We start from the raw sequence: 27,313 nt of genomic DNA, 5'->3' as shown, positions 1-27,313 counted from the left end.
CTTGGGATGCGGTGACACACAATTAAATCTTTTAAAAAAAGTGTTTTTTGTGTTCAAAAATACCAAAACATAAAAATAATACAGAAACTTGGTATCGCCGGAATCGTAATGACCCAGCGAAAAATGGAAGTCCAAAAAACAAATGTCAGAATATCTTTTATCCCCCCCCCCCCCCAAAAAAAAATTACAAAACTTATACAATATATTATATGTTCCCCAAAATAATGCCATTAAGAAATACAACTTGTTCCACAAAAAACAAGCCCTCATACGGCTGTGTCAACAGAAAGATTAACCCTTTGCAATCTAATTTTGGATTCAGGGTTTCCTAGGGGGCTTTCTCTTTCTGCCATTATACAATGGCGCCATCTGCTGGCTAGAGCCAGTACTGCGGTATGGGACATGCTGGAGAGTCCCCCGACAACAGAGCGGCCAGTAATATACAGTAAGAATACCCAGCCGGACGTCTTCTGACATCGGAGCTGCACAGCCTTCAATCAGAATGTCTTCGGACGTCAGACAGTGGATTGGAAAGGGTTAAAGATTGATGGCTCCTGGAATGCGATGATGAAAGGTGCAAACAGGCTTGGTCTCAAAGGGGTTAAAGTGAGTGATGAATGTCCTTCATAGCACTTATGGCTCTGCGTTCCGTCTACTCGAGGGGATCCCGAACAGGTGACTCCCTCTATGACGTCCCCTGAGTAAATCTCAATGTTTTGGGCAAGGAGGAAGGATTATTTTTGTCTTTTTTTTTTTTTACCAAAAACGAGGTCGCAACTAAAAATAAAGAAACGTATCTAATCATTCTTCAAATCTGCAAACCTCAGCAGCGCTGGGCGCTGTTTCCTTGACGTAAGTGACGGGAGGCGTGCGCCGGCTGCTCACATCTCTGTCAGCTTCTTGACATCGCCTTGGGTTGTGGCTTAATCTTTATTTCCTGCCACTTAGAAGATACACGCGATGCGAGCAGTGCCCCTGGCCTGCACCCACCGCACATACAGGGATGGCGTACGACTACCAGAAAGGTAAGTGCCGACTCTTCCTCTATTATACTGGACCTCTACAGTTCTACCATCTGGAGGCAGTCCATCGGTGCCAGCCTTGGATATATGTGTGCAATCCCTGTGTGCAATGTTTTTGGCGCCCCCCTCATCATAAGACTAAAAACTATATATATTGGACTGATAGGCAGTCTGATGACATTCTGCTTGTGCAGAAAGCAGCAGGATAGCAGCATACCCGTCCTAGAACAGCTCAGGGAATAAATACTATACCAGGACCAAGCTTATCACATATAGTATGAACCAATCTCAGTATATAAATGCAGCACCAGAATCAACCTCATAACATAAACACAGTACCAGAACCAAACACACAGCATAAATACAGCACCATAACCAAGTTCAGTACATAAATACAGCACCAGAATCAATCTCATAGCATAAAAAAACACCAGAACCAAGCTCAATGCATAAATACAGCACCAGAACCAAACTCATAGGATAAATATAGGATCATAATCAAGCTCATAGTATAAATACAGAGCCATAACCAAGCTTCTACCATAATTACAGCCCCAGAACCAAGCTTAGTTTATAAATACAGTATCATAAACAGGCTCATAAAATAAATGCAGCACAAGAACAAGCTCAGTATATAAATACAACATCATAGTCAAGCTCCTAACACAAATACAGCCCCAGAGCCAAGCTCAGTACATAAATAGAGTAGCAGTACTAAGTGATTGTGTTGTGGGGGCACAATGAGCTGACAGCAGCACCTTAGAGTGGGAGAGGCAGAGCCAGATGGAGGATTCATGGAGTTCCACGCAGAGAAATAAGATCATCTGGCAGGGGGTACTTAAGGCTGCAATGAGCCCCAGAGTACATATGTCTGGTGTCCCCCTACAAGCTGGTGGCTAGCGCCCTTTGTGACCACGCAGGTCACACATAGCCAAGGTCAACCATCAAATCCATCATCCATACAGAACATTCAAACCCCTAGCAGATGTTGTCCTGGTTAGAACTTGCATCCATGCTCAAAACCCACTATACGTGATTATATGCCCGAAAGGCTTGAAAGGTGAAGAAGACAACAAGTAATGGACATCAAGGAACCACCACCCTAAGAAGCATAAAATCCTGCAATCTGATTGGATGTTGAATATGGGCCCCCGATAGTCTACAGCTGCCCAGTTTATAATGGGGATATGCAGTTAATGCATTAATTAGATGGGTCCCTGATTGATATGAAGTCGCCCCTGCTGGGCATGGTGATGGGTATATAGTGTGAGGTTTCACCGGTTGTACATCAGGTCGTCCAATCATTGATGTCACAATCATCCATTAGTCGGAGGTCCTGCAAACTGCATTGAAAAGATGGTGCAATAGTGATGGCCATTGTTAATTGGCGAGCTAATATGTGTCTCAATGTAAGGTGGTCTGGTGTAAAGGGCACGAGAGTAAATACATCCCATCATCCAGACATTGTATGATGCACCCCATGTCCAGTCTATGGGCCTCATTTATCAAAACTGTCTAACGCTAAGACTGACTTTATTGCCTACAGCTCCGTTTTCATTTATGAAAGTGCTCTGGTATAATGAAAGCTGCGCTGTGATTGGCTGCTATGAGCAACAAAGACAGATTTTCTTTTTGACAGTTTTGATAAATGAGGCACTAGGAGTTGGAATGCCATGAAGTCTATTAGGCGGTGCTTGCTTATGTAAAGTCTATGAGGTGCAGTTTGCTTACATAGAGTCTAGAGGACAGATCTTGTGCTACACAGCTTCTGTAAGGCGGAGCTTGCTTATATAGAGTCTAGAGGACAGATCTTGTGCTACACAGCTTCTGTAAGGTGGAGTTTGCTTATATAGCATTTAGAAGGTGGGCTTATTTATATAGAGTCTAGAAGACAGAGCTAGCATTAGAAGGCGGAGCTAGCATTAGAAGGCGGAGCTAGCATTAGAAGGTTGAGCTTGCTTATATAGAGTCTAGAGGACAGATCTTGTGTTATACAGCTTCTGTAAGGTGGAGTTTGCTTATATAGAGTCTAGAAGGTGGAGCTAGCATTAGAAGGCGGAGCTAGCATTAGAAGGTTGAGCTTGCTTATATAGAGTCTAGAGGACAGATCTTGTGCTACACAGCTTCTGTAAGGTGGAGTTTGCTTATATAGAGTCTAGAAGGCGGAGCTAGCATTAGCAGGCGGAGCTAGCATTAGAAGGTTGAGCTTGCTTATATAGAGTCTAGAGGACAGATCTTGTGCTACACAGCTTCTGTAAGGTGGAGTTTGCTTATATAGAGTCTAGAAGGCGGAGCTAGCATTAGAAGGCGGAGCTAGCATTAGAAGGTTGAGCTTGCTTATATAGAGTCTAGAGGACAGATCTTGTGCTACACAGCTTCTGTAAGGTGGAGTTTGCTTATATAGAGTCTAGAAGGCGGAGCTAGCATTAGAAGGCGGAGCTAGCATTAGAAGGTTGAGCTTGCTTATATAGAGTCTAGAGGACAGATCTTGTGCTACACAGCTTCTGTAAGGTGGAGTTTGCTTATATAGCGTCTAGAAGGTGGGCTTATTTATATAGAGTCTAGAAGACAGAGCTAGCATTAGAAGGCGGAGCTAGCATTAGAAGGCGGAGCTAGCATTAGAAGGTTGAGCTTGCTTATATAGAGTCTAGAGGACAGATCTTGTGCTACACAGCTTCTGTAAGGTGGAGTTTGCTTATATAGAGTCTAGAAGGCGGAGCTAGCATTAGAAGGCGGAGCTAGCATTAGAAGGTTGAGCTTGCTTATATAGAGTCTAGAGGACAGATCTTGTGCTACACAGCTTCTGTAAGGTGGAGTTTGCTTATATAGAGTCTAGAAGGCGGAGCTAGCATTAGAAGGCGGAGCTAGCATTAGAAGGTTGAGCTTGCTTATATAGAGTCTAGAGGACAGATCTTGTGCTACACAGCTTCTGTAAGGTGGAGTTTGCTTATATAGCGTCTAGAAGGCGGAGCTAGCATTAGAAGGCGGAGCTAGCATTAGAAGGTTGTGCTTGCTTATATAGAGTCTAGAGGACAGATCTTGTGCTACACAGCTTCTGTAAGGTGGAGTTTGCTTATATAGAGTCTAGAAGGTGGAGCTAGCATTAGAAGGCGGAGCTAGCATTAAAAGGTTGAGCTTGCTTATATAGAGTCTAGAGGACAGATCTTGTGCTACACAGCTTCTGTAAGGTGGAGTTTGCTTATATAGAGTCTAGAAGGCGGAGCTAGCATTAGAAGGTGGAGCTAGCATTAGAAGGTTGAGCTTGCTTATATAGAGTCTAGAGGACAGATCTTGTGCTACACAGCTTCTGTAAGGTGGAGTTTGCCTATATAGAGTCTATAAGATGGAGCTTGCATTATACAGCAATTTATAGAGTCTATAAGGTGCAGTTTGCATATATAGAGTTGAGGAAGGAGGAGCTAGCATTCTATAGAGTCTAGAAGGTGGAGCTTGCTTATATAGAGTCAAAAAGGAGGAGCTTGCTTATATAGAGTCAAAAAGGAGGAGTTTACTTATATAGAGTCCAGACGTTGAAGCTTGCTTATATAGGATCTAGAAGGTGGAGCGTGCTTATATAGAGTCTAGAAGGCGGAGCTAGCATTAGATGGCGGACCTTTCAGTTTCTGTAAGGTGGAGTTTGCTTATATGGAGTCTATAAGATGGAGCTTCCATTATACAGTATCTGTAAGGTGGGCCTTGCTTTATGTGTATAAGGTAGAACATTGTATTAAGTTTTGGAGGGTTTCTTAGCTCAAACAAGCCTAGAACGTGGACCTTGCAACCTATAAAGTCTAGAAGGCAGAGCTTGCTTACATAGAGTCCATAAGATAAAGCTTGCGTTATAAATTATCTATAAGGTGTACCTTGCACAATACAGGGTTTTAAAGGTAGCACAGTCTATTGAGTCTATGAAGTGTTGTTAGCCTGAACAAGTCTGTTAGGCGGAGTTTGCATTATATAGTGTCCATAAGGCGGAGCTTGCTTATATAGAGTCTAAAGGGTAAAGCTTGCTCACATAGAGTCTATAGGACAGAGCTTACATTAAATAGCATCTATAAGATGGAGCTTGCTTGCATAGAGTTTTTAAGATGAACCTTGAGTTCTACAGCATCTATAAGGTGCAGCTTGCATTATATAGAGTGTATAGGGTAGAACACATTATAGAGTCTTTGAGATGTACCTAAACAAGTCTATTAGGTGAAGCTTGCACTATATAGTGCCTATAAGGCGGTGCTTGCTTATATAGAGTCTATAGGACAGAGCTAACATTAAATGATAGACCTTGCATTATATAGTGTGTATAAGGTAGAACATATCTAGGCAGAGTTTGCATTAGAGTCCACGAGGTGAAGCTTGCTTATGTAAATCCTGGTTATATAGAGTCTAGGAGGCGGAGCTTATAAATTCTATAAAATAGAGCTTTCTTATATAGAAATAGCCTTGTGTGGCGTAGTGTTGCGGTAGCAGGAATGCTAAGCTGACAGTCATGACCTGAAGGTTGTAGGTTCAATCCCCACTTGGTTGAGGTAGCCGGCTCAAGGTTGACTCAGCCATCCATCATTCCAAGGTCGGTAAAATGAATATGACTGGGGATGGCAATGGCAAACCACCCTGCAAAAACAGTCTAGTTGCACTAACAGTTTCACTTTTGCAAGAAAAGGCTACAAACTAGTTAGTACCAAAGCATCTTCACTGCATTACCCGACACAGCGCCCTCCACAATAGTATGGCTGTACTTGGTACTGCAGATGATTTAAATAGCACTGAGTTGCAGGACAAGGCACAGCCACATAGACGTTACTTTGGCTACCCTCATTCTCCTGAACAGCTGGAGTCCCAGGGGTGGATCATATATTGATCGCCCGTCCAATTGTAGCAGCTCCAGCAAACAATTCTAAATGTAAAACTTCTTGTCACACAAGACAGTTTACAACCTTAATTTTACATCCTGTACTCTTCTATATGGAGTATATATGAGTAAAAGTATCCAGTCTGAGCGATTCTTGCTTATGCCATCAACGCGGAAATCTTGTCTGATAACGATCTCATGAAGACAGCTTGAGGAAACCTCAGAAACTGAGAAATACTGCCTGTAGAAGAGAGAACGAGGACACATGTGATTACGCAAGTGATTAAGTTAAAAATTAGAAACACTTCAAAGATAGGTAGCCTGCCTGTATTCTGCTCGAGCAGATAGCAACATACCCACAACTGAGCAGCTCAGGGAATACATACTGTACCAGACATAGATACAGCACTAGAACCAAGCTTATAACATAAATACAGTACCAGAACCAAGCTCAAAACACAAATAGAGCCCCACAATTAAGCGCATAAGATAAATACGGCACCAGAACCAAGCTCATAAATATAGCACCAGAACTAAGCTCAAAACATAGAAAAGTACCAGGTCACACATAAATTCAGGACCAGAACCAAGCTCATAACAGAAATAAAGTACCAGAGTTAAGCTCAAAACATAAATACAGCACCAAAACCAATCTCAGTACATAAATACAGCAGCAGAACCAAGCTTAGTACGTAAATATAGCACCAGAACCAAGCCCATAACATAAATGCAGCATCAGAACTAAGATCAGTACATAGATACAATACCAGAACCAAGCTCATAGCATAACTACTGTAGCAGTTGTGGGGGTACCAATTGGTTGACAGCAGAGCCTCAGAACATCAAAAGGAAGGAGACAGAGCCAGGAGGAGAATGATTCATGTAGCTCCACAAGACATTCCCGCATGGAAGAAAAACATAATCTGGCCAGGCAGATCTAAGGAGGGAGATCGCACCCTCTACCTTTCCCCATTATTAATCAGATTTTTCTACAATAAAAAAATTTGTACGTACAACCATAAAGAAATTTGGGTCATATAGCAGTATCAGTGATAAGGAAATGCTAGGCATTAAATAGCACTATTATGTGGGAAACGTATGGCACCAATAGTTGATTGGCGGGGGTCTGCAACTCCGGATCTTCCGGCCCGCTGTTAGATGTGGCAAGGGCCGGAAGTATAATAGATGGCTTTGTTCCCATTGAAATCAATGAGAATGAAACCATCTATTCCATTTCTAGCCCTGACCACTGATGACAACGTCTGGCCCTGCTGCACTGACAGCGAGACGAAGGATCAGATGATCGGTGGGCATCCTGAGAAGTGGACCCCAGCTGATCAACTTTTCATGACCTATCCAGCGGATAGGCTATCAGCAGTAAAAGCTCAGAAGACCCCTTTGTTAATGTATACATAATAGTACCATACAGTTCCCACATAAGAGTGCTACTTAGTACCCATATAATAGTGCCATATAGTTCTCACATGGTGAAGGCTGGAAGTGTTATCGACAGCTTCGCTCTCCTGACCACTGATGATGATGTCCAGCCCCTCTGCACTGACACCAGGCTGAAGAATCTGCTGATCGGCAGGGATCCTGAGGGGCGGACCCCCACTCATCAACTATTGATGACCTATCAAAAAGCAGCAATGCAGAACAGCAAAGTCTGGTGCAAAAATAGTATTATGACATCCAGAGATGTATCTTTATTCCTCAAATATCGTAAAAAGTGGCTATGTTTGGGCTACCACTGTAGCCTTTGTCACCAGACTTTGCTGTCCTGCATTGCTGCTTTTCCCTGGGACAATATTTGGATGTGAATCCAGTCCTAGCGGGGCGTGCATTCAATACCCCAGTAAAGGGTTAAGAAGGCGAGTGCTGCTGTCCTTCCTTTTCCATTTGGACTATTGATGACTTATCATGAGGATAGGTTATCACTAGTAAAAGCCTGGAATACCCCTTTAATAACACCATTTTGTGGAACTTTATGGCATGCTTGTGTTGGCATTATATGGAACTATTATGTAAGTAGTTAGTAATTACCAAGAACATTTCCAGAGGCAATTTTTAAACTTTATTAACATATATGTGCTCAAAAGAAAAGGAGTAGGTGGCTGAACTAGATTTGGAGTATGTCCCTAGAGTTCACATACTCCAGATCTAGTTCAGCCACCTACTCCTTTATTTTAAAGTGGCTTTGTCCTTTTTTGAGCGCTTATCTATATGAAAGCCCTCACTGACTGACTGACTGACTGACTGAGAGACTCGCCACTAATTCTCTAACTTCCCGATGTCGTACAAACATGAAATTTGGCAGGAGCATTCTTTAGGTCCTAAATAGGAAAAGTAACGGGGTCACAACTTGATTATTCAATGCTAAGTGCAAAAGTATTGGCGCCCCTGTGTAATGTACCAAATCTAATTCTCTAACTTCTCGATGTCATACAAACATGAAATTTGGCAGGAGCATTCTTTAGGTCCTAAATAGGTAAATTAATGGGGTCACAACTCGATTATTCAATGCTAAGTACAAAAGTATTAGCACTCCTATATAATGTAACTTCCTCATGTCGCACAAACATGACATTTGGCAGGAGTATTCTTTAGGTCCTAAATAGAAAAAAAAGGGGGTCACAACTTGATTATTCAATGATAAGTGCAAAAGTATTGGCGCCCCTGTGTAATGTACCAAATCTAATTCTCTAACTTCTCGCTGTCGGACAAAATGAAATTTGGCAGGAGCATTCTTTAAAGGGGTTGTCCCGCGGCAGCAAGTGGGTCTATACACTTCTGTATGGCCACATTAATGCACTTTGTAATGTACATCTTGCATTAATTATGAGCCATACAGAAGTTATTCACTTACCTGTTCCGTTGCTGGCGTCCTCGTCTCCATGGTGCCGACTAATTTTCGGCCTCTAATGGCCAAATTAGCCGCGCTTGCGCAGTCCGGGTCTTCTGCTGTCTTCAATGGGGCCGCTCGTGCAGAATGCCGGCTCTGTGTAGCTCCGCCCCGTCACGTGCCGATTCCAGCCAATCAGGAGGCTGGAATCGGCAATGGACCGCACAGAAGCCCTGCGGTCCACAGAGAGAGAGGATCCCAGCGGCCATCTTCAGCAGGTGAGTATGAAGACGCCGGACCGCCGGGATTCGGGTAAGTACTACCCGGTTTGTTTTTTTAACCCCTGCATAGGGGTTGTCTCGCGCCGAATGGGGGGGGGGGGGTTGAAAAAAAAAACCCATTTCGGCGCGGGACAACCCCTTTAAGTCCTAGATAGGAAAAGTAAAGTGGTCACAACTCGATTATTCAATGCTAAGTGAAAAGTTAGTGCACCCCTATGTAATGTATGTGTCGTACAAGCATGAAATTTGGCGTCAGCATTCTTTAGGTCCTAAATGAGGAGAGTGGAAGGGGTGGCACATTCTGCAGAGGGACATCGGTACATGCAGCCTGAGGAGAATCTAACGCTTCTCTATGTGTATACAAATTTTATTCCTCGGTTACTCTAAAGTAACCTTGACTTTATAACATTTTCTCTGCAAATAACACGTAAACACCTGTATCAAATTAACTGGGGCGAGGGCAGGTATATCAGCTAGTTTTTTCATATACCGTTTCACGGTCTGCAAGAAGAGCCGCCAGTTTCTCATTGACCATGATCCATGACAATTTTATTTTAACTAAATCAACACTAACTGATGTTTTCCTCCAGGGCCAAGCGATTGCTATACGCGCAGCTATGAATCAATAGGATATCCATTTGTGAGTGTGTTTGGGGATGTTAGGAATACGTTTGCCCAGTAAAGCTTCGCAGGACGATTTTTGCAATGAGATATTAGTAATGGAAAATACGCGGAGCATAGGCCAGTCCCTATGTAGAAAGGTTCCTTCACCTCCGCATCCCCTAAAACATAGGCCTGACGTCCCTGAAAACATGCTGGAGATTCTCTTAGGAACAAGATACCTAAGTATTAGAAGTTTATAACCCGCTTCTGTTATTGATACGTTAATAGGAAGTTTTGCAGTGGATGTTGCGATTTTATGCCACTCAGAAATTGGCAGTTCCTCGCCTCGTTCCCCTTCCCATCTCCGCATGTAGGGGAGTTTGTCCTTGGGTGTTATAAAGTTGAAGTATAATTTGGCAATGTGTTACAAAGGTTTCAAAGATAGTTAAAGGGGTTCTCCCGCGCCGAAACGGTTTTTTTTTTTTTCAACCCCCCCCCCCGTTCGGCGCGAGACAACCCCGATGCAGGGAAGTAAAGAAAGTTTACCGGAGCGCTTACCTTAATCCCCGCGCTCCGGTGACTTCAATACTTACCGCTGAAGATGGCCGCCGGGATCCTCTGTCTTCGTGGACCGCAGCTCTTCTGTGCGGTCCACTGCCGATTCCAGCCTCCTGATTGGCTGGAATCGGCACGTGACGGGGCGGAGCTACACGGAGCCGCTCTCTGGCACGAGCGGCTCCATAGAAGACTGCTGAAGACCCGGACTGCGCAAGCGCGGCTAATTTGGCCATCGGAGGCCAAAAATTAGTCGGCACCATGGAGACGAGGACGCTAGCAACGGAGCAGGTAAGTAAAAAACTTTTTATAACTTCTGTATGGCTCATAATTAATGCACAATGTACATTACAAAGTGCATTATTATGGCCATACAGAAGTGTATAGACCCACTTGCTGCCTCGGGACAACCCCTTTAATTCATCCAGATTTCGTCTATTTTCTGTACAAGTCAATACATAATGCTTAAATTGCCGAAGACAAAAAATGTCCTCGTTTGGAATGGAGTGAACAGCCCGAAAGAACCCAAATTGTCTGAAGCCTAATCTATTCACAAAATCAATTATTCTGGTGAGATCTCTGGCTGTCAACCATCCAAAGTCGGGTTTATTCATACCAGGGAGAAAGGCCGGATTACCAAATATACTGGATATGGGAGATATTTAGACATCAGGCCATATCTTTTGGTGCCAGGGAAGAAGACCGGGTCGGGTTCAGGATTGCTTTTTCATATTCCGCTCTGTGCCAAAATGTATCCTCCAATGATTGGGGGAAAACTGCCCGAGTCTCAATAGATACCCATTGAGGTTAATCATGACGGGAGAAAATGGAGGTTAATTGTGCTAGTTGAGCTGCATGGTAATATTTAGTGATATTATTAACCCCTTCACGACCAAGGACGTACCGGTACGTCCTGTGGCCGCGGGGTATGTATGAAAAGAGGTTGCGATGCAACCTCTCTTCATAGAGTGTGGGCGTCAGCTGTTTATAACAGCTGACACCCGCGGGCAATAGCCGCGAACGGACACGCGGCTGATCGCGGCTATTAACCATTTAAATGCCGCTGTCAATTCTGACAGCGGCATTTAAAACCCGTTCGGGGGTCCCGCAAGGCCCCCCCCCTGCGGTGAGATCGGGGGAGCCATGCAGGTATCATGGCAACCGGGGGCCTAATGAAAGGCCCCAGGGCTGCCTTAACAGACTGCCTATCAAGCCATCCACACAGGGTGGCTTGATAGACTGCCTGTCAAAAAGTAGTATGACGTAATGCTATAGCATTACATCATACTGCAGGAGCGATCAAAGCATCGCATCTTAAAGTAATGTAAAAAAAAATCAATAAAGTTTTTTTTATTGAAAAAAAAAAAGTAAAAGTTTAAATCACCCTTCTTTTGCCATATCTATTATTAAAAAATCTAAATAATAAATTAAAAATATGTATTTGGTATCGCCGCGTCCGTAAAAGTCTGAACTATCAAAGTAGCGCATTATTTTTCCCACACGGTGAACGTCGTCCGAAAAATAAAATAAAGAACGCCAGAAATGCACTTTTTTAGTTACCCTGTCTCCCAGAAAAAAAACGCAATAAAAAGCGATCAAAAAGTCGTATGTATTCCAAAATGGTACTATCAGAAACTACAGGACGTCCCGCAAAAAATGAGCCCTCGCTCAACTACGTCGACGGAAAAATAAAAAAGTTATTGCGCGCACAAGGTGACGGCAAAAAATAATTGAAAAAAATTAAATGTCTTTGAAAAAAAAAAGAACTATACAAGTTTGGTTTCGTAGTAATCGTACCGACCCATAGAATAAAGTTATCATGTTGTTTTTGTTGCCGTTTGTGCGCCGTAGAAGCAAGACGCACTAAAAGATGGCGAAGTGTCTTTTTTTTTTTTCATTTTACTCCACTTAGAATTTTTTTAAAGTTTTTCAGTACATTATACGGTACTTTAAATAGCACCATTGAAAACTACAACTCGTCCTGCAAAAAACAAGCCCTCATACAGCAACGTTGATGGATAAATAAAAGAGTTACGATTTTTTTAAAGGGGGGAGGAAAAAACGAAAATGGAAAAAGAAAAATGGCCGCGTCATTAAGGGGTTAAGGAGCCCAAGCCTCCCGCACTCCGAGGTGCATATAGGGGAGACTGTTGGATACGCCTTGATTTGTTCGACTGTCAACAATTTGGATTGAAAACATTTCAAGTTGGGATGGGAATGGGCAAAGCAGGAAAAGATGAACATTTTAGGTCCTTTGATACCATCAGCGCAGCCCCTGGCGCTGGAGTGTTGGCACCAGGTGTTACTGAAGCCCATGTACTAATGGTTACTACATTTTGTATCATAGTTCACACATTTTTTGTTTTTTGACCTTGTTTCAGCCTTTGTCACCTTTATGTTGCCCAATTTTGTAACTAAAATTATTTTCTCTCCCCCAGATTACCCTTCCATCACCTTCAGTACCTTCAAATCAATTCCTGAAAGCAGGGATGTGCCCAACAGCGACACGGCGTGCCACGAAGAGGGAAGTCAGACGAAAGAGACGGACGCAGAGGCTAATAACAAGGTTATGATCTACTCTATCCTCGAGAGGTCATTGGACGACCCTATATGGGTGTTTGTCTCACCTTGTGATCACATTAGGGGTGTAACTATAATGGATGCAGAGGATGTGGTTGCACCCGAGCCCTGGAGACATAGGGGGCTCAAAAGTTCACTTCTGCCCATATGAGGAGACCAGTACTATACATGAAGCATTATAGGTGGGGGCCCTTTGTATTGGGGCCCAGATGCTTCAAGTTACACCTCTGCATGTTATGGACGTAGGGTTGAAACCCAGCTGGTGAACTATTGGCCCTCTCAGTAATTAACGCTGAAGGACGGTAAATATTAATCACCACCTGTTCCCACCTCCGGCTGGGCAGCTCACAAAAGATCCTCACTCTTGCCCCAACTTCTGTGTTCCTGCACATACTACATACTAGTCCCATCCTGAATACAACTTCGCAGCGCCTGATGGCAGGGTTGCTGCCTGGCTGGAGGGGAGAGCACCAATAGGGGGCACTATTATTATTGGGACCACTAAAAGGTACACTATAACTATTGGGGCCACTGAGTGGGGGCACTATCATTATTAGGGTCACTAAGGGAGCAATATTATGATTGGGGCCACTGAGAGGGTGATCTATTACTATTGGGGCCACTGAGAGGGGGCACTATCACTATTAGGGTCACTAAGGGGGCAATACTATTATTGGGCCAATGAGAGGGGGATCTATTACTATTGGGGCCACTGAGAGGGTGATCTATTACTATTGGGGCCACTGAGAGGAGGCACTATCACTATTAGGGTCACTAAGGGGGCAATACTATTATTGGGCCAATGAGAGGGGGATCTATTACTATTGGGACTACTGAGATAGTTCCCAACCACCGCATTCTCCATACACATCAATGGAAACATGGCTGCGTCTGTCTGTGTCCCCGTCTCCACTCGATAATGTGATGGGTGACAATTGGTGGACTTCCATTCACCCTATTGGCAATGAACCCATAGGTGGCATTTATGGGGCCAGTCTGAGCCTGGGTGGCAATGTTAGTCACATTATAGACCATCATATGTTTCTTGTCTTTTAGATCACGGACTCCTCATCCACCAACTCTGTGCACAAAGAGTCAAGAAATACTGGAGTCACCCTGAAAGACCAAACATATCACTGGTTTGAAAGGACTCAGAGGAAGAAGCTACTAAAAAACGGTCGGTTTGCAGACTGGTTCCATGGATTTACAACACGGACGTGAGTGTCGGCTCTCGCACTGCTACAAGCAGCCAGTAGTATGTTTTATAAGCTACTTCTTTTCAAAAACAGTGCCACACCTGTCTATTGGTGGTATCTGGTATTGCAGCTGAGCCCCATTTAAGTGAATGCAGCTAAGCTGCAATACCAGACAATACCAATACACAAGAGTGGTGCTGTTTCTGGAAAAAAACAAACCTTTTTTTTTTTTTGTCTCAGCCCCTTTAACTCTTTCCTGTCCCATGATGTACATGTACGTCATAGATGGGAAGGGGTTCACAGAGAATGCTGTATATGTACGCCGTATGGATGGCACAGGCACAAAAATGAGTCTGCATCATTCACAGCGGCAGCCGACTATAACTGACCGCTAGCATCCTACTGCAAAGTTGGAGAAAAGCCGCAGAATCCAGAGGCGGTCGTCTGCTCCAAATGCCGTAATACTAGTCTGCCCATGTGCAGGCAGTCTAAAATCATAAATTCAGACTAATTGTTCCGTTTCAGGTTACAGTTTCATGATATTTTTATGTTTTTCACGTACTTTTGAACCTTTGAAGCATTTCACGTTATTTTCTGGACTTGAACTGTGTTAATGTAAAAAATAACTGTGAAAAATTGAGGTGTTCTAAAACTTTTGACTGGTAGTGTACAGAACAAAACCAAAAAAGGGGAAAACAGTAAAACTGACCCTAAACTACTGATACCAGAGAGCCCTGAGTGCAATCACTCTGATAAGGGCTGGACCACGCCAGCAACCTGGGGTGACTCTGACTTTGTAAGGTTGATAACAGAAAATGTGGTACAGGACAATTGAAACCACAGATGATAAGACTGAATAACAGAGGGTAAGATGTAACCACCAGATTAAGCTATAACCAGACGGACTTACCTTAACAGGGGTGTAGGGCTGAACCAGGTGCTGCCGACGAGACCAAAAACACTTCCAGGAGAGGGTAAGACAGGAGTAGCCAGATATCAGACAGGAGTAGCCAGATATCAGACAGGAGTAGCCAGATATCAGACAGGAGTAGCCAGATATCAGACAGGAGTAGCCAGATATCAGACAGGAGTAGCCAGATATCAGACAGGAGTAAGCAGATATCAGACAGGAGTAGCCAGATATCAGGCAGGAGTAGCCAGATATCAGACAGGAGTAGCCAGATATCAGACAGGAGTAGCCAGATATCAGGCAGGAGTAGCCAGATATCAGGCAGGAGTAGCCAGATATCAGGCAGGAGTAGCCAGATATCAGGCAGGAGTAGCCAGATATCAGGCAGGAGTAGCCAGATATCAGACAGGAGTAGCCAGATATCAGACAGGAGTAGCCAGATATCAGACAGGAGTAGCCAGATATCAGACAGGAGTAGCCAGATATCAGACAGGAGTCGGACATATACCAGATAGTCAGGCAGGAGTCAGACAGGTATACAGTAGAGACTTCAGACAGCAGTTCAGACCAGGACAAGTGTAGCAGGAACATAACCTGCGCCCTCAGAGAGGAGGAGCTGGAATTTATGTACACAGACTTGTGGCAATTGGCTGGCTGGTCTGATCCACCTTCCATTCAACCAATCCACCCACAAACAGCAAGAAATGTCACTGCCAGCACCCAGCGCCCTGGACCTGTTACCCTGGATCCGATCCTCACTCCTCAGCTGACACATTACTTTTAAAAGGCCCTTTGATCCCTATAGTAGTATGAATACCCCAGACATAAAAGTGGGCTTCTTGTAAGTGAGATATGACATCATCAGTGAGATATGACATCATCAGATTGTCACCGCTGTCCCTCTTTTCACACACAGCCGAGCAGAAGAAATATTACAAGATAAACCACTGGGGTGTTTTCTTATCCGTTTCTGTGAAAGCCGCGTTGGATTCGTCCTGTCCTACAGGTAAGACGGCCGCATTGCTTCACAATTGTTTTATTTTTATATACACCCATCAGTCATAACATTAAAACCACCCACCTAAAGCCCGTCTCACATGACCGGATTTGCATTGTGGATTCTGCGATCGCCATCTGCCTGGATGATATGCGGTATGAGGCGGGCATTGAAAGGCATGGACTTTCGCCAGTTTGCCCAGACGTGCTGGTAGGAACTTTGGGGAAAAGCGAGAGATCCTGATCCGTTCCTGCATTGCCCTGATAGACGGTGCTGCCATTAGCGATTAGCGCTACCATGAAGGGGATACTTATCTGCACAGTGTTAGATAGGCGATACATGTCACATCCACGTGATGCCAGGACACACGTACCCAGCAGAACATCGCCCATCACACGGCCCCACCGGCTTGTCTTCTTCCCATCCTCCTACCATGCTTCCCAGGTAAGTGACGCACCTGGCCGTCCACAGGATGTAAGACGTGATTCATTACACCACACGCCTTCTTCCATTCCTCTGAGGTCCGGTCCTGATGCTCATGGGACCATTGTAGGCACGTTTGGCGGTGGACAAGGATTGGCATGGGCACTCTGACCAGTCTGTGACTACACCGCCCCGTATACAGCGAGCTGCGGTGTCCTGTGTGATCTGACGCCATTCTATCATCACCAGCAGGGACTTTATCAGTAATTAGTCCTACAGTCACTCTTCTGTGGGATCAGACTAGATGAGCAGCCTGCACCCCCCCACACACGAGCCTTGGGCTCTCATCACTTTGTCACCAGTTGCTATTCTTTGAACTACTTTTCGTAAGTACTAACCACTGTATACCGGTACACCCAACCAGACCTGGAACGGTTCTGATCCGCCATCTACACAACACAATCCATCCCCAATCCGAATCACTCAGATTCTTACACTCCTCAGCTTCTCCTGCTTCCAGCATCAACATCAAGAACACATCAATCATATGCTGTATGACATATGTAGTAGACATGATGATTATATCCCCCCCTACTTCCCATGTGCCATTGTGACCAGATAACCACTTCACCTGTCAGAGGTTTTAACACCTTGATCCTAAAGACTGTATACGCGGCGTTCAAGAAGCAGGCCCCAGCCTAGGAGACAGCGGGGTAGAGTTTGGGCCTTGTCATGGTGGCTCTATACCACCTCCTACCTGGAGGGTAACCAGGGACACATCCAAGGGGCCGAGGGCAGGCTATGAAAATAGAGAAGCCCAGTGGTGGATTACTTTAGTCCTTTTTGTCACGGGTGACGCCACCATTCCATCCTCTGTGGTGAATCCAGTTGTTAGGAATAAAGAGTCCACACACAGGGATTTAGGTTCCAGAGCCAAACCGGGAACAGTCGGTGAAGCTCGTTTACTTGCAGTAACTTGGTACACTTCAGTAATACATGCCAGCAGGAAAAACAGGGTAAACTCAAAGTGGTGTGACGGAGGATTCACGGGCAGACAGGAGAAACCTCAGTCTAGTTATCTGGGGGTCCTGATCCCGGCAACACTCTTTCTTCTCTCCAACTTTCCACCGATCATCTCTCACATTTGGAAAGGGGTGCGCTGCATGGCAGCTCCTCATCCTCTCTCTCTCTTTCAGTGTTTAGGGGTAACACTGGCACCTCTCGGCCTCTTCCATACCGAACCACACAGAGCTGAAGGTTTCTGTGTGACTCGCTTGCAAAAGCTCCAAGCACTCCAAGCTCAAAACCCCCCAAAAAGACAGACAGCCCACTCATGCACCTTGCATCCACATATATCTAACAAGGTCACATGACAAACAAAAGATACATTTCCAGACAGATATCTCACATACCAGACAGTTAACTCTTACAGTGCTGCAGCTCTGCAATATACATCAATCAATGAACACAGAAGACACTGACAATACAGTTAGATAAATGCATGCACACTTTTATGGAGTGGCCCTATTACTCTGGGCCACTACATATATGTACGCCCTCCGATGGTGGGGCTTGTATCGAGCAGGCTCAGGATCCAAGCTTCCACCATACCCGGCAGGTGCCGCTTAGAACAGCCATGATCAGCGCTCATGCTGATCTCAGCTGTTAACCCTTTATATGGCATTTAAATGCCCAAATTGGTATCTGGGGGTTCGATTGGACTACCCACCCATTCGCTTGTCATGGCAGCTCAGGACCTTCTGAAGACCCCCCGGGGCTGCCATATATTTCTGCCTATCAAGGCTGTATTTACACGGGCGAGTGCAATATTGATCTGAGATACCACACTTGCAAACATGTAATTTTTCTGCGAGGGCGATGTGTTTTTGTGAGAAAAACACATCGCTGTACATGCAAATTTCACACGCATGATAAAAATCACATGTAGCTCCAGTACTTATAATGGTAAAAATTGCATTACACTCGCACATGGCTTGTGAGCGCTATGTGATTTTTGCTCTCCCCCCCAACCATAGGGAATAATGGGCGATATCACCCAAAAATAAGACATGCTGCAATTTTTCCTTATCGCCCATGTAATTACAGCGATTGCAAATAATGAGTTCTATTTACATGCGAGTTTTGTGAGTCTCGTAATGTACAAAACTAGGATAATACAAAGATGTGTGGCCTGTCCTACTAGAATGCCGGCAGAAATACCATATGCTGCAATCCTGAAGTCCATCAGGAATAACGTTATCACGTCATAATAAATAAAGTTGTCACGAAACAAGACCTCCCCAAAGATGGCGGAATTGTGGCTTTTTTTTCCATTTCACTTCCAGCAATTCCAGCAACCTCATTGGTTCTGATTCACAATTCCAGCAACCTGATTGGTTGTTTGGGTTGTCTGATTCAAACTGATTGGTTGTTAGGGCCTAGTTTGAGAGTAATATAGATATATGCCCATGAAGCTACCGGGATGTGCTGAATACAAGAGGAAGCCCGCACCTCTTCATGTATTAACCCTTTAGTAACGGAGCTTTTTTGCTTTTTTCCATTTTCGTTTTTTCCTCCTCCCCTTTAAAAAAATCGTAACTCCTTTATTTATCCATCGAGGTCGCTGTATGAGGGCTTGTTTTTTGCAGGACAAGTTGTATTTTTCAATGGTGCTATTTACTGTACCATATAATGTACTGAAAAACTTAAAAAAAATTCTAAGTGGAGAGAAATTAAAAAAAAAAACGACATTCCGCCATCTTTCAGTGCGTCTTGTTTCTACGGCGCACAAACGGCAACAAAAATGACATGATCACTGTATTCTATGGGTCGGTACGATTACTACGATACCAAACTTACATAGTTTTTTTTTAATGTACTACTTGTATTTTTTTTTTTGAAGATATTTAATTTTTTAAAATTATTTTCTGTGTCCATTTTCTGCACGCAACAACTTTTTTTTTTTTTTTTTGTCGACATAGTTGGCCAGGGCTAATTTTGTGCGGTACGTCCAGACGTTTCCGTTGGTACCATTTTTGAATACAGATGACTTTTTGATCGCTTTTTATTACATTTTTTTCTCGGAGATCAAGTGACCAAAAAAGTGCATTTCTGGCGTTTTTGTTTTTTTCTTCTTCGGACACCATTCACCGTGCAGGATAAATAATGCATGACTTTGATAGATCAGACTTTTACGGATGCAGCGATACCATACACGTATTTTTTGATTATTATTTTGATTTTTTTATTGCAAATATGGCAAAAGTTTTTTTGTTTTTTTTTTACTTTTATTACTTTTAATTAGTAAAACTTTATTGATCTTATTTTTACACTTTCTTTAAGTCCTCCTAGAGGACCACAACTAGCGATGCTTTGATCGCTCCTGCAGTATGACGTAATGCTATAGCATTACATTATACTCCATTCTGACAGGCAGCCTATCAAGCCACCCCACAGGGACGGCTTGATAGGCATTCTGCCGAGACAGCCACGGGGCCTTTCAGAAGGCCCCCGGCTGCCATGACACCTGCACAGCTTCCCCGATTTCACTGCCGGGGGGGCGTACGGGACCCTCCAACATGGTCCGGAGTATTTAAATGCCGCTGTCAGAATTGACAGCAGCATTTAAAGGGTTAATAGTTGCGATCGGCCGCAGGGCTGATTGTAGCTATTGCCCGCGGGTGTCAGCTGTAATAAACAGCTGACGCCCGCTCTGTATGGAGGGAGATAGCAGCCCTATCTCCCTCCATACATGTCCTGCAACGGCAGGACGTCAAAACACCATGGGGCCGTCACTAAGGGGTTAAAGGGGTTGTCTACCCTTATCCTCTGGATAGTCCATCAGTAGCTGATGGACTCAGCTGGTCCCAAGTGGTGGGGTCCCCATCCACCAGTGAAGAAAAGGGCAGACAATTCCTTTAAGCACATTGTGCCCAGGAGGATATCATACTAAGCCTGGCGTCAGAAATGTGAGGCTTAGTAAATTTCCCCTAATGGGCTCCGATATCACGATGCATCATCAATGGCTTCCCATGTGGCTGCACGTCCACCTGCTGAGCCATGGGGACTCGGTTATCATGGTGTACCAAGGAAATCCTCCCACCTTGTTAGGAGGCATGAGGTTAAGATATTGGGTCCCACGTTACAACACAGAGGGAACCAGAATACAATGGAGGATGGAGCATTTGTGAGAACGGCTGCAGCTATCATACTTACGGTGTTGTGTTGTCACCAGGGGCGCCGAGCGCTGCCGCCACTTCATGCTCCATCAGCTGGAAGACGGGCAATATGTCATAGAAGGAGAGGAGAGCGTCCATCCCAGCCTGGAAGACCTGGTCAATCACTACTCAAGGTGTCCGGTGGAGCCTTACAGGGAGACGCTGACGGCGGCCTGTCCTCTGGTACATATAGACCCTAGAATACTCCACAACACGGGTTACTAGCAAAAAGGAAATATATACTAGAGCTACGTACCCAAAATAGACACTTGGTAGCCACAGCAAGGAGACCACGCAGAGGCCCCTGTCTGGAGGCCCCAGCGTATCTGGACATTATGTGGGCCGCCCATTGATTTCAATAGGAAAGGTGTTTAATGTGAAGGCAGCAGTGGAGGATTAAGGGAATCATATGTTCGGGGCTGTTGACACAACCTAGATCCTCCTGCCTCACCCCTAGAATATTTTTTGGTAAAACATTAAATTAGTAGTCCCTTATAGTAATAGTGCTCCCACTGTGGACCCTTGTAGTATTAGTGCCACAATGTGTCCCCTTGGTAATAGTGCCCCCAATGTTGCTTTTTAGTAATAATGCCCCTAATGTGGCAATTTAGCACCAGGTCTTCCAATGTAGCCCTTTAGTAATAGTGCCTCTAATATGGCCCTTTAGTAATAGTGCCTCTAATGTGGCCCTTTAGTAATAGTGCCTCTAATGTGGCCCTTTAGTAATAGTGCCTCTAATATAGCCCTTTAGTAATAGTGCCTCTAATATAGCCCTTTAGTAATAGTGCCTCTAATATAGCCCTTTAGTAATAGTGCCTCTAATATGGCCCTTTAGTAATAGTGCCTCTAATATGGCCCTTTAGTAATAGTGCCTCTAATATGGCCCTTTAGTAATAGTGCCTCTAATATGGCCCTTTAGTAATAGTGCCTCTAATATGGCCCTTTAGTAATAGTGCCTCTAATATAGCCCTTTAGTAATAGTGCCTCTAATATGGCCCTTTAGTAATAGTGCCTCTAATATGGCCCTTTAGTAATAGTGCCTCTAATATGGCCCTTTAGTAATAGTGCCTCTAATATGGCCCTTTAGTAATAGTGCCTCTAATATGGCCCTTTAGTAATAGTGCCTCTAATATGGCCCTTTAGTAATAGTGCCTCTAATATGGCCCTTTAGTAATAGTGCCTCTAATATGGCCCTTTAGTAATAGTGCCTCTAATATGGCCCTTTAGTAATAGTGCCTCTAATATGGCCCTTTAGTAATAGTGCCTCTAATGTGGCCCTTTAGTAATAGTGCCTCTAATGTGGCCCTTTAGTAATAGTGCCTCTAATGTGGCCCTTTAGTAATAGTGCCTCTAATGTGGCCCTTTAGTAATAGTGCCTCTAATATGGCCCTTTAGTAATAGTGCCTCTAATATGGCCCTTTAGTAATAGTGCCTCTAATGTGGCCCTTTAGTAATAGTGCCTCTAATATGGCCCTTTAGTAATAGTGCCTCTAATATGGCCCTTTAGTGATTGCGCCCCCAATATGGTAAACTATTATAGTAATAGTTTACCCCAATGTGTCCGCTTCATAATAGAATCCCCGATGTGGCCGTTTAGTAATAGTGTTCTCCAATGTTGCCCTTTAGTCATAGTTCCCCCAATGGGTCCCTTAGTAATCCCTTAGCCACATCCCCTGATGTGGCTCTATACTTATAGTGTCTCTAATGTGACCTCTTAGTAACAGTGCCTCCAGTGTGGCTCCTAAGTAATAGTGCCTCCGATGTGGCTCCTTCATTATAGTACCCCCAATATGGCCCCTTAAAGGTCCAGTGTTTTTTTATTCATTCATTATGTAGTTATGTCCCCAGTACATATGTGACGTATTGTTGCCTTGGTTAGTTATTTCTATCTGAATCTCCCAGCCTCTTGTTCCTCTGATGGTCATGTGACCTTAGTACTGACCAGCTGAGATCTACTTGGGGTTATGTGTTTGTTTTCTAGTCAGTTTCTCAGTCCATATGATGTTACGCAGGACCTGGCTGCAGGGGGCATAGTCATTCCTGTCACCATTACCGATGATGATCACACAGCTCTTGTCCAACAGGTATAATAGAGGAGATCACAGCTTATCCTTCTGACTGGATACTTATGGGCTGTATCTTATTTAGGTGTAGAAGGTAATGATTGTTAACCTGTCCCCCCAGCATGCAGAAATAGTATATCTGTGCTGATGCATCATGGGATAAATGTGAAAGTGAAACCAAAATCTTTCAGCATCAAGATGGCGGCTGATAAGTATCAGACAGGGGCTGCACTGCAGAGGAGTGGCCAGGATACACAGAGGAAACCTCCAGAGTATGACAGGCAATCAGCTGAGGGGGGCAGGCATGGAAAAGTGTTTTTGCTGGAGTAGCCCTTTCATTATAGTACTCCCAGTGTGGCCTATTGCTAGTAGTACCCTCAAATGTGGCCCCTTACAGTAACAGAGCAGCAACTCTAGCTAGCGGTGCTGTGTCACATCAAACTTCCTATCACACCTAAGCGCTTTTAAGTCAAATCGCCCAGCACTGCCTTCTGTGTCTTGTGCTCCATACATGGAGTGTTGGAGACAAAGGGGAGTAGTTGGGCTCTGAAGTTGCTGGGTGATCGAGCACCACTGCGGTGGGTCAGGAAAGTTGATGTGAAAGCACACTGGTTGTACGGTGGGTGGGGAAAAATGGTGGGGCTGGCAGTGAATAGAGATTATAATAGGCCCGTTTGGATGCTATGTTGCCCCGCTGGACCCCGGGCAGTTATATATATTATGTATAAGTCACCATTGAGAGGCACTGCAGGGAAATTGAAGCCTTGCAGGTAGGCTCCCCATAGATTACAAATGATCTCTGGAGATCCAGCAGTAAAGCATACTTGGATTGATTTCTCTGCATTGTATCCAGAGTGACAATCCCTTTATATTGTAGTTTTAGGAAACTATTAGTGTGAACTATGTCCCACCCGTGTGTTTTATCACCTACAGAACCCATTTCAGAATAAGGTCTCCAGCCTGACCCAACCCAACCCGCATGATGCAGCCGCCGGCAGCCAGATGTATGCCAGGATCAGTAAACAGAACGGGGTGCCACCAGATGCCACCTGCCCCAAGGAAAGGAGCAAAATAGCGTGTGAAGGGAGAACACCGGTAATGTTCATCTCTCATATCAAAAACTGCCTTTAGGGAAAAAAGGGACCCTTTTTCCTTGTAAGGGGTCTTTTGATGTAAACCCCACACAATAATGTCACCTACTGTCACCCCGGCTATTTCGTTATTTTTCAGTTATAGAACTAATTACACTGAATGGCCACCTTATTAGAGACTCCCATTCTGGCAGGTGTTTTCCCGAAAATAAGACCCTGTCTTATATTAGGTCTTCTTTTCAGGGGAGGTCTTATTATACTTACCTACCGTAGCAGGCTCGGTCCAAGTCCCTCCTGCTGCTCTCCACAGCTCTGACACGCTTTCACAGTCCTCGCACGCTCATACATCGCTTCCTAGTTACGGGATTCGTAAATCCCACCTCCGGGAAGCGATGACTGTGATTGGTTCTATAATACGCTCTATAACTTGGGAATAATGGTTCAAATTCCTTCTGTGGCGGTCGCACGATTCCAGTCCTACACGTGTTGGATATAACAGCGTGTTGCTGGTAAACCTTTTCAAATACTGGCTGCCATTGGTTCATTGACTGCTGTGATTGGTTTATCCAGCACTGCATTGATTGGTTCTTCCACCGCTGCTCAGCCAATCAATGCAATGCTGGATAAACCAATCAACAGCCATTGCATTCTAGAGGTGGATTTATGAATTGGCTGAGCCGCGGCCAATCACAGCCATCGCATTGGTTCACCCAGTGCTGCATTGATTGGCTGAGCAGCGGTCAAAGAACCAATCACAGCCATTGCTTCCTGGGAATAGGATTAATGAATCTCGTAACCAGGAAGTAATGTACAAGTGGCTCAGGACTGTGGGAACCGCGACGATCCTCTAGAGAGCAGTGGGAGGGACCTGGACCTAACCTGCTAGGTAATGTATTCTTTTTTTTAACTTAGGCTTATTTTGAGGGTAAGGCTTATATTTCATGCCTCCCAGAAAATTAGGCTAGGGCTTATTTTCATGGTAGGTCTTATTTTCAGAGGAACAGGGTAGCTTGTTGGACCTCCTTTGCCCTTCAAAACTGCAGCAATTTACCGTGGCATCCAGCCGCAGGCGTAAGAGGACTCGGTGTGTGCCAAGAAAACATTCCCCACCCCACTACTCCACCAGCCTGACAGGAAGGGGTCATCGATTCATGCTGCTTGCGCCAATATGTAGTGCTAAAAAGCTATAGATTTACATTGGGCCATTCGGACCTGCCCTATCTCTCCCGCATGTAGTGAATGCTACGTACAGGAAAGATGGGGCAGCCGCTATCATCCTGCGTTTTTTTTCAAACTCTTGTGCCCTGGCGCGGAGTTTGAAAAGCCACGAAGGGGGGAAAAAATCCCCCTCGTTCAGGTGCCTACGCTCGTCTGAAACTGCCCTCAGAATGAATTTCAGCCAGTGTACAACTGCAGAGATTTTTTCACCTTTTTTTCTGTCCAGGTGGAATACGCGTCCCCTTCTTCTGTAAGGAAGGTCCCGATGCTTCCTAGGAGAGAGGCAATACCAATGGCAGTAGACCCTGAGCCACATCTCCCCCATGCACCAGATGATGGGAGCGATCTAGAAGTCATGTCTCCACCGGCAGACTACGCCTCAGAAACGAGTCACACCTACTCCGAACCAGACTTGTGGGACCGAGCGAGGGTGGAGGGCATTGATAACGGCAGCGAGCCCATCGCCTTCTATGCTGTAGGCCGGGGATCTTGTAAGGACATATCAGAGAACGTTTATAGCGAGGTAGATATGAACTCCGTCACATCGGGCAAGTCCAGAGCAGCCATGAACAGTCAGGGTGGACTTTTTACTCTTCCTCATCCTGTACCCAAAGCTGTGACACACAAGACCACGGCTTTCCATTCATCATTCCGCTCTCACAAGCCAAGCGCGGCGCCCCCCGAGGACACCAGGCAGGGACTTTTCTCACGGTGTAAAGTAAGTGACTGTGGAGGATCTCTATAAGACACTGTTGGCTACCTCCTGGAAGCCGATAGGAATCGGTAGGATAAGTGGGGGAAGCTATTTAAGCGTAAGTTCACATGTAGTGGAAGATCCGTGCCACCGTTGTGGATTTTGGCGCAGACCCACCCCTTCTATTGAAAGGGTGAAATCAGCTGTGATCCACACCGACGGTAAATCCACACCATTTCCACTGCATGTGAACGTACCCTGAAGGGGTATCCCATCTTGGCAAATTATTTGCTAACCCCAGTCTAGGGGATCACTTGCTGATCAGTGGGGTCCAGCCTATTAGGAACCCCATCGAACCTGAGAAATCGCCCCCCGCCCGTGTCTCTGCATTTTGACAAGTGCACCGCAGAACCACTGACTGCAGCAGGAACTGCTGGAAATAGTCAAGTTCCAGTGCTTGGCAGTCCCATTCACTTCAATAGGACCGGCGGATGTCGTTAAGTGTTTGCACTTGGCTATCTCCAGTAACCCTATGCAAGTGAATGGAGTGACACCGCTGTCAAAATTTCGGGATAAGTCGGAGGTGATTTCTCTGGCTTGGTGGGGGTCTCAGCAGTTGGACCCTAACCTCCTGTGGATGCTCAGATGGGAATACTCCATTAGTGCAGGTTCACACATAATGTAAATGCTGCAGGTTTGCCGCAGCAAAAAAAATCCACAGCGTTTCTGCATCAAAAAGTCCAAAATCTGCACCGTCTTTGCCTGCTGCTCCTCTCAACTCGCAATCGGCAGCCCTCAACCGCTACTAAGCGCTGCAGCTGCCGGTTAGGTGATGCACCCATTTCCGTATTACCTGACCGGCGACCGTGGCGCTCAGTGGCGGGCGAGGGCTGCTCCGTGCGCTGCCGACTGCGAATTGAGAGGAGCAGCAGGCCGAAATACCCTGCGGATCCGCAGCTGATCCTAAAGTACCAATGGTGTGGATTTTACCAGGGAACACCCGCAGTATTTCCGCTACATGTGAACATCCCCTTAAAGACAAGCAGATTCCCGAAGTACTGAGCGGTTTTTATAGTAATTTACTCATTGCTCCTTGTTTTCACTTCTACAGACTAAGCCGCACGTTACTATACAGCTGGAAGACCCAAAGTACGGACAAGGACACTTACAGCACAGAGCTGCACCCCATCCAGAGGAGGAGAACGTCTACGAGAAGATCCCCGATAACTGTGCGGCCACCCTGAGGAGCAATCACCCCGGAAGAAAAGCCAGATGATGCCTGGTGGGGGGGCAAGTGCTGGACTTTATAGGATCTCTCTGCGTAGACCACTAGCGTTATAGAGAGAAGTATCATCTATAGTGTAAAATGTACAGTTCTGCATCCTTGATACTTTTTTGGCTATACCAAGTTTCCCCGAAAATAAGGCACCCCCTGAAATTTGCAGAAGTCCCAAATATAAGGCACCCCCGATAGTAAGGCATAGTAAAGTGTGCAGGCAAGTCAAGAGGCCTGTCCCTGCTGCCATCCCCGTTGTCTCCTACCTCCAGATGTATAGGTAGATCTGCAGACAGTCTGCTGTTATCCTGTCCCTGCTGTGCTGTACGAGTGTGCTGTTGTGAGCTCCCCTTGCTGGCTGAAAAGTCCATACTGTACGTTCTGTTCCTGCTGTACATGTCTACTGTGATGAGCTCCCCCTGGTGGCCGGAAGCTGCAATACCATCCCTGCTTACAAGTGGTACAGGAACTTCTGTCTGCAGACAGGTACGTTACT

The 27,313-nt window shown here is 45.1% G+C and overlaps 2 protein-coding genes across 2 annotated transcripts in view; one reads left to right on the top strand and one right to left on the bottom strand.

Annotated features, from left to right (window-relative positions):
- LOC136633421 (death-associated protein kinase 2-like) overlaps positions 1-27,313 on the bottom strand; it is a 704,757-nt gene that overhangs the window by 121,585 nt on the left and 555,859 nt on the right. The gene's annotated exons all lie outside the window — the stretch shown is intronic.
- On the top strand, positions 929-27,313 carry SH2D2A (SH2 domain containing 2A). The gene is made up of 8 exons (XM_066605923.1): positions 929-1,025; positions 12,591-12,718; positions 13,789-13,949; positions 15,755-15,844; positions 20,493-20,658; positions 23,472-23,633; positions 25,074-25,565; positions 26,653-27,313. The coding sequence occupies exons 1-8, from the start codon at positions 1,004-1,006 to the stop codon at positions 26,815-26,817; spliced, it is 1,386 nt and encodes a 461-aa protein (XP_066462020.1). The 5' UTR covers positions 929-1,003; the 3' UTR covers positions 26,818-27,313.

The sequence above is a fragment of the Eleutherodactylus coqui genome, chromosome 6, assembly GCF_035609145.1.
Source record: "Eleutherodactylus coqui strain aEleCoq1 chromosome 6, aEleCoq1.hap1, whole genome shotgun sequence".
Classification (NCBI taxonomy): domain Eukaryota; kingdom Metazoa; phylum Chordata; class Amphibia; order Anura; family Eleutherodactylidae; genus Eleutherodactylus; species Eleutherodactylus coqui.
Note: the sequence above shows the minus strand (reverse complement) of the source record. Positions and strands in the feature narration are given on the sequence as shown.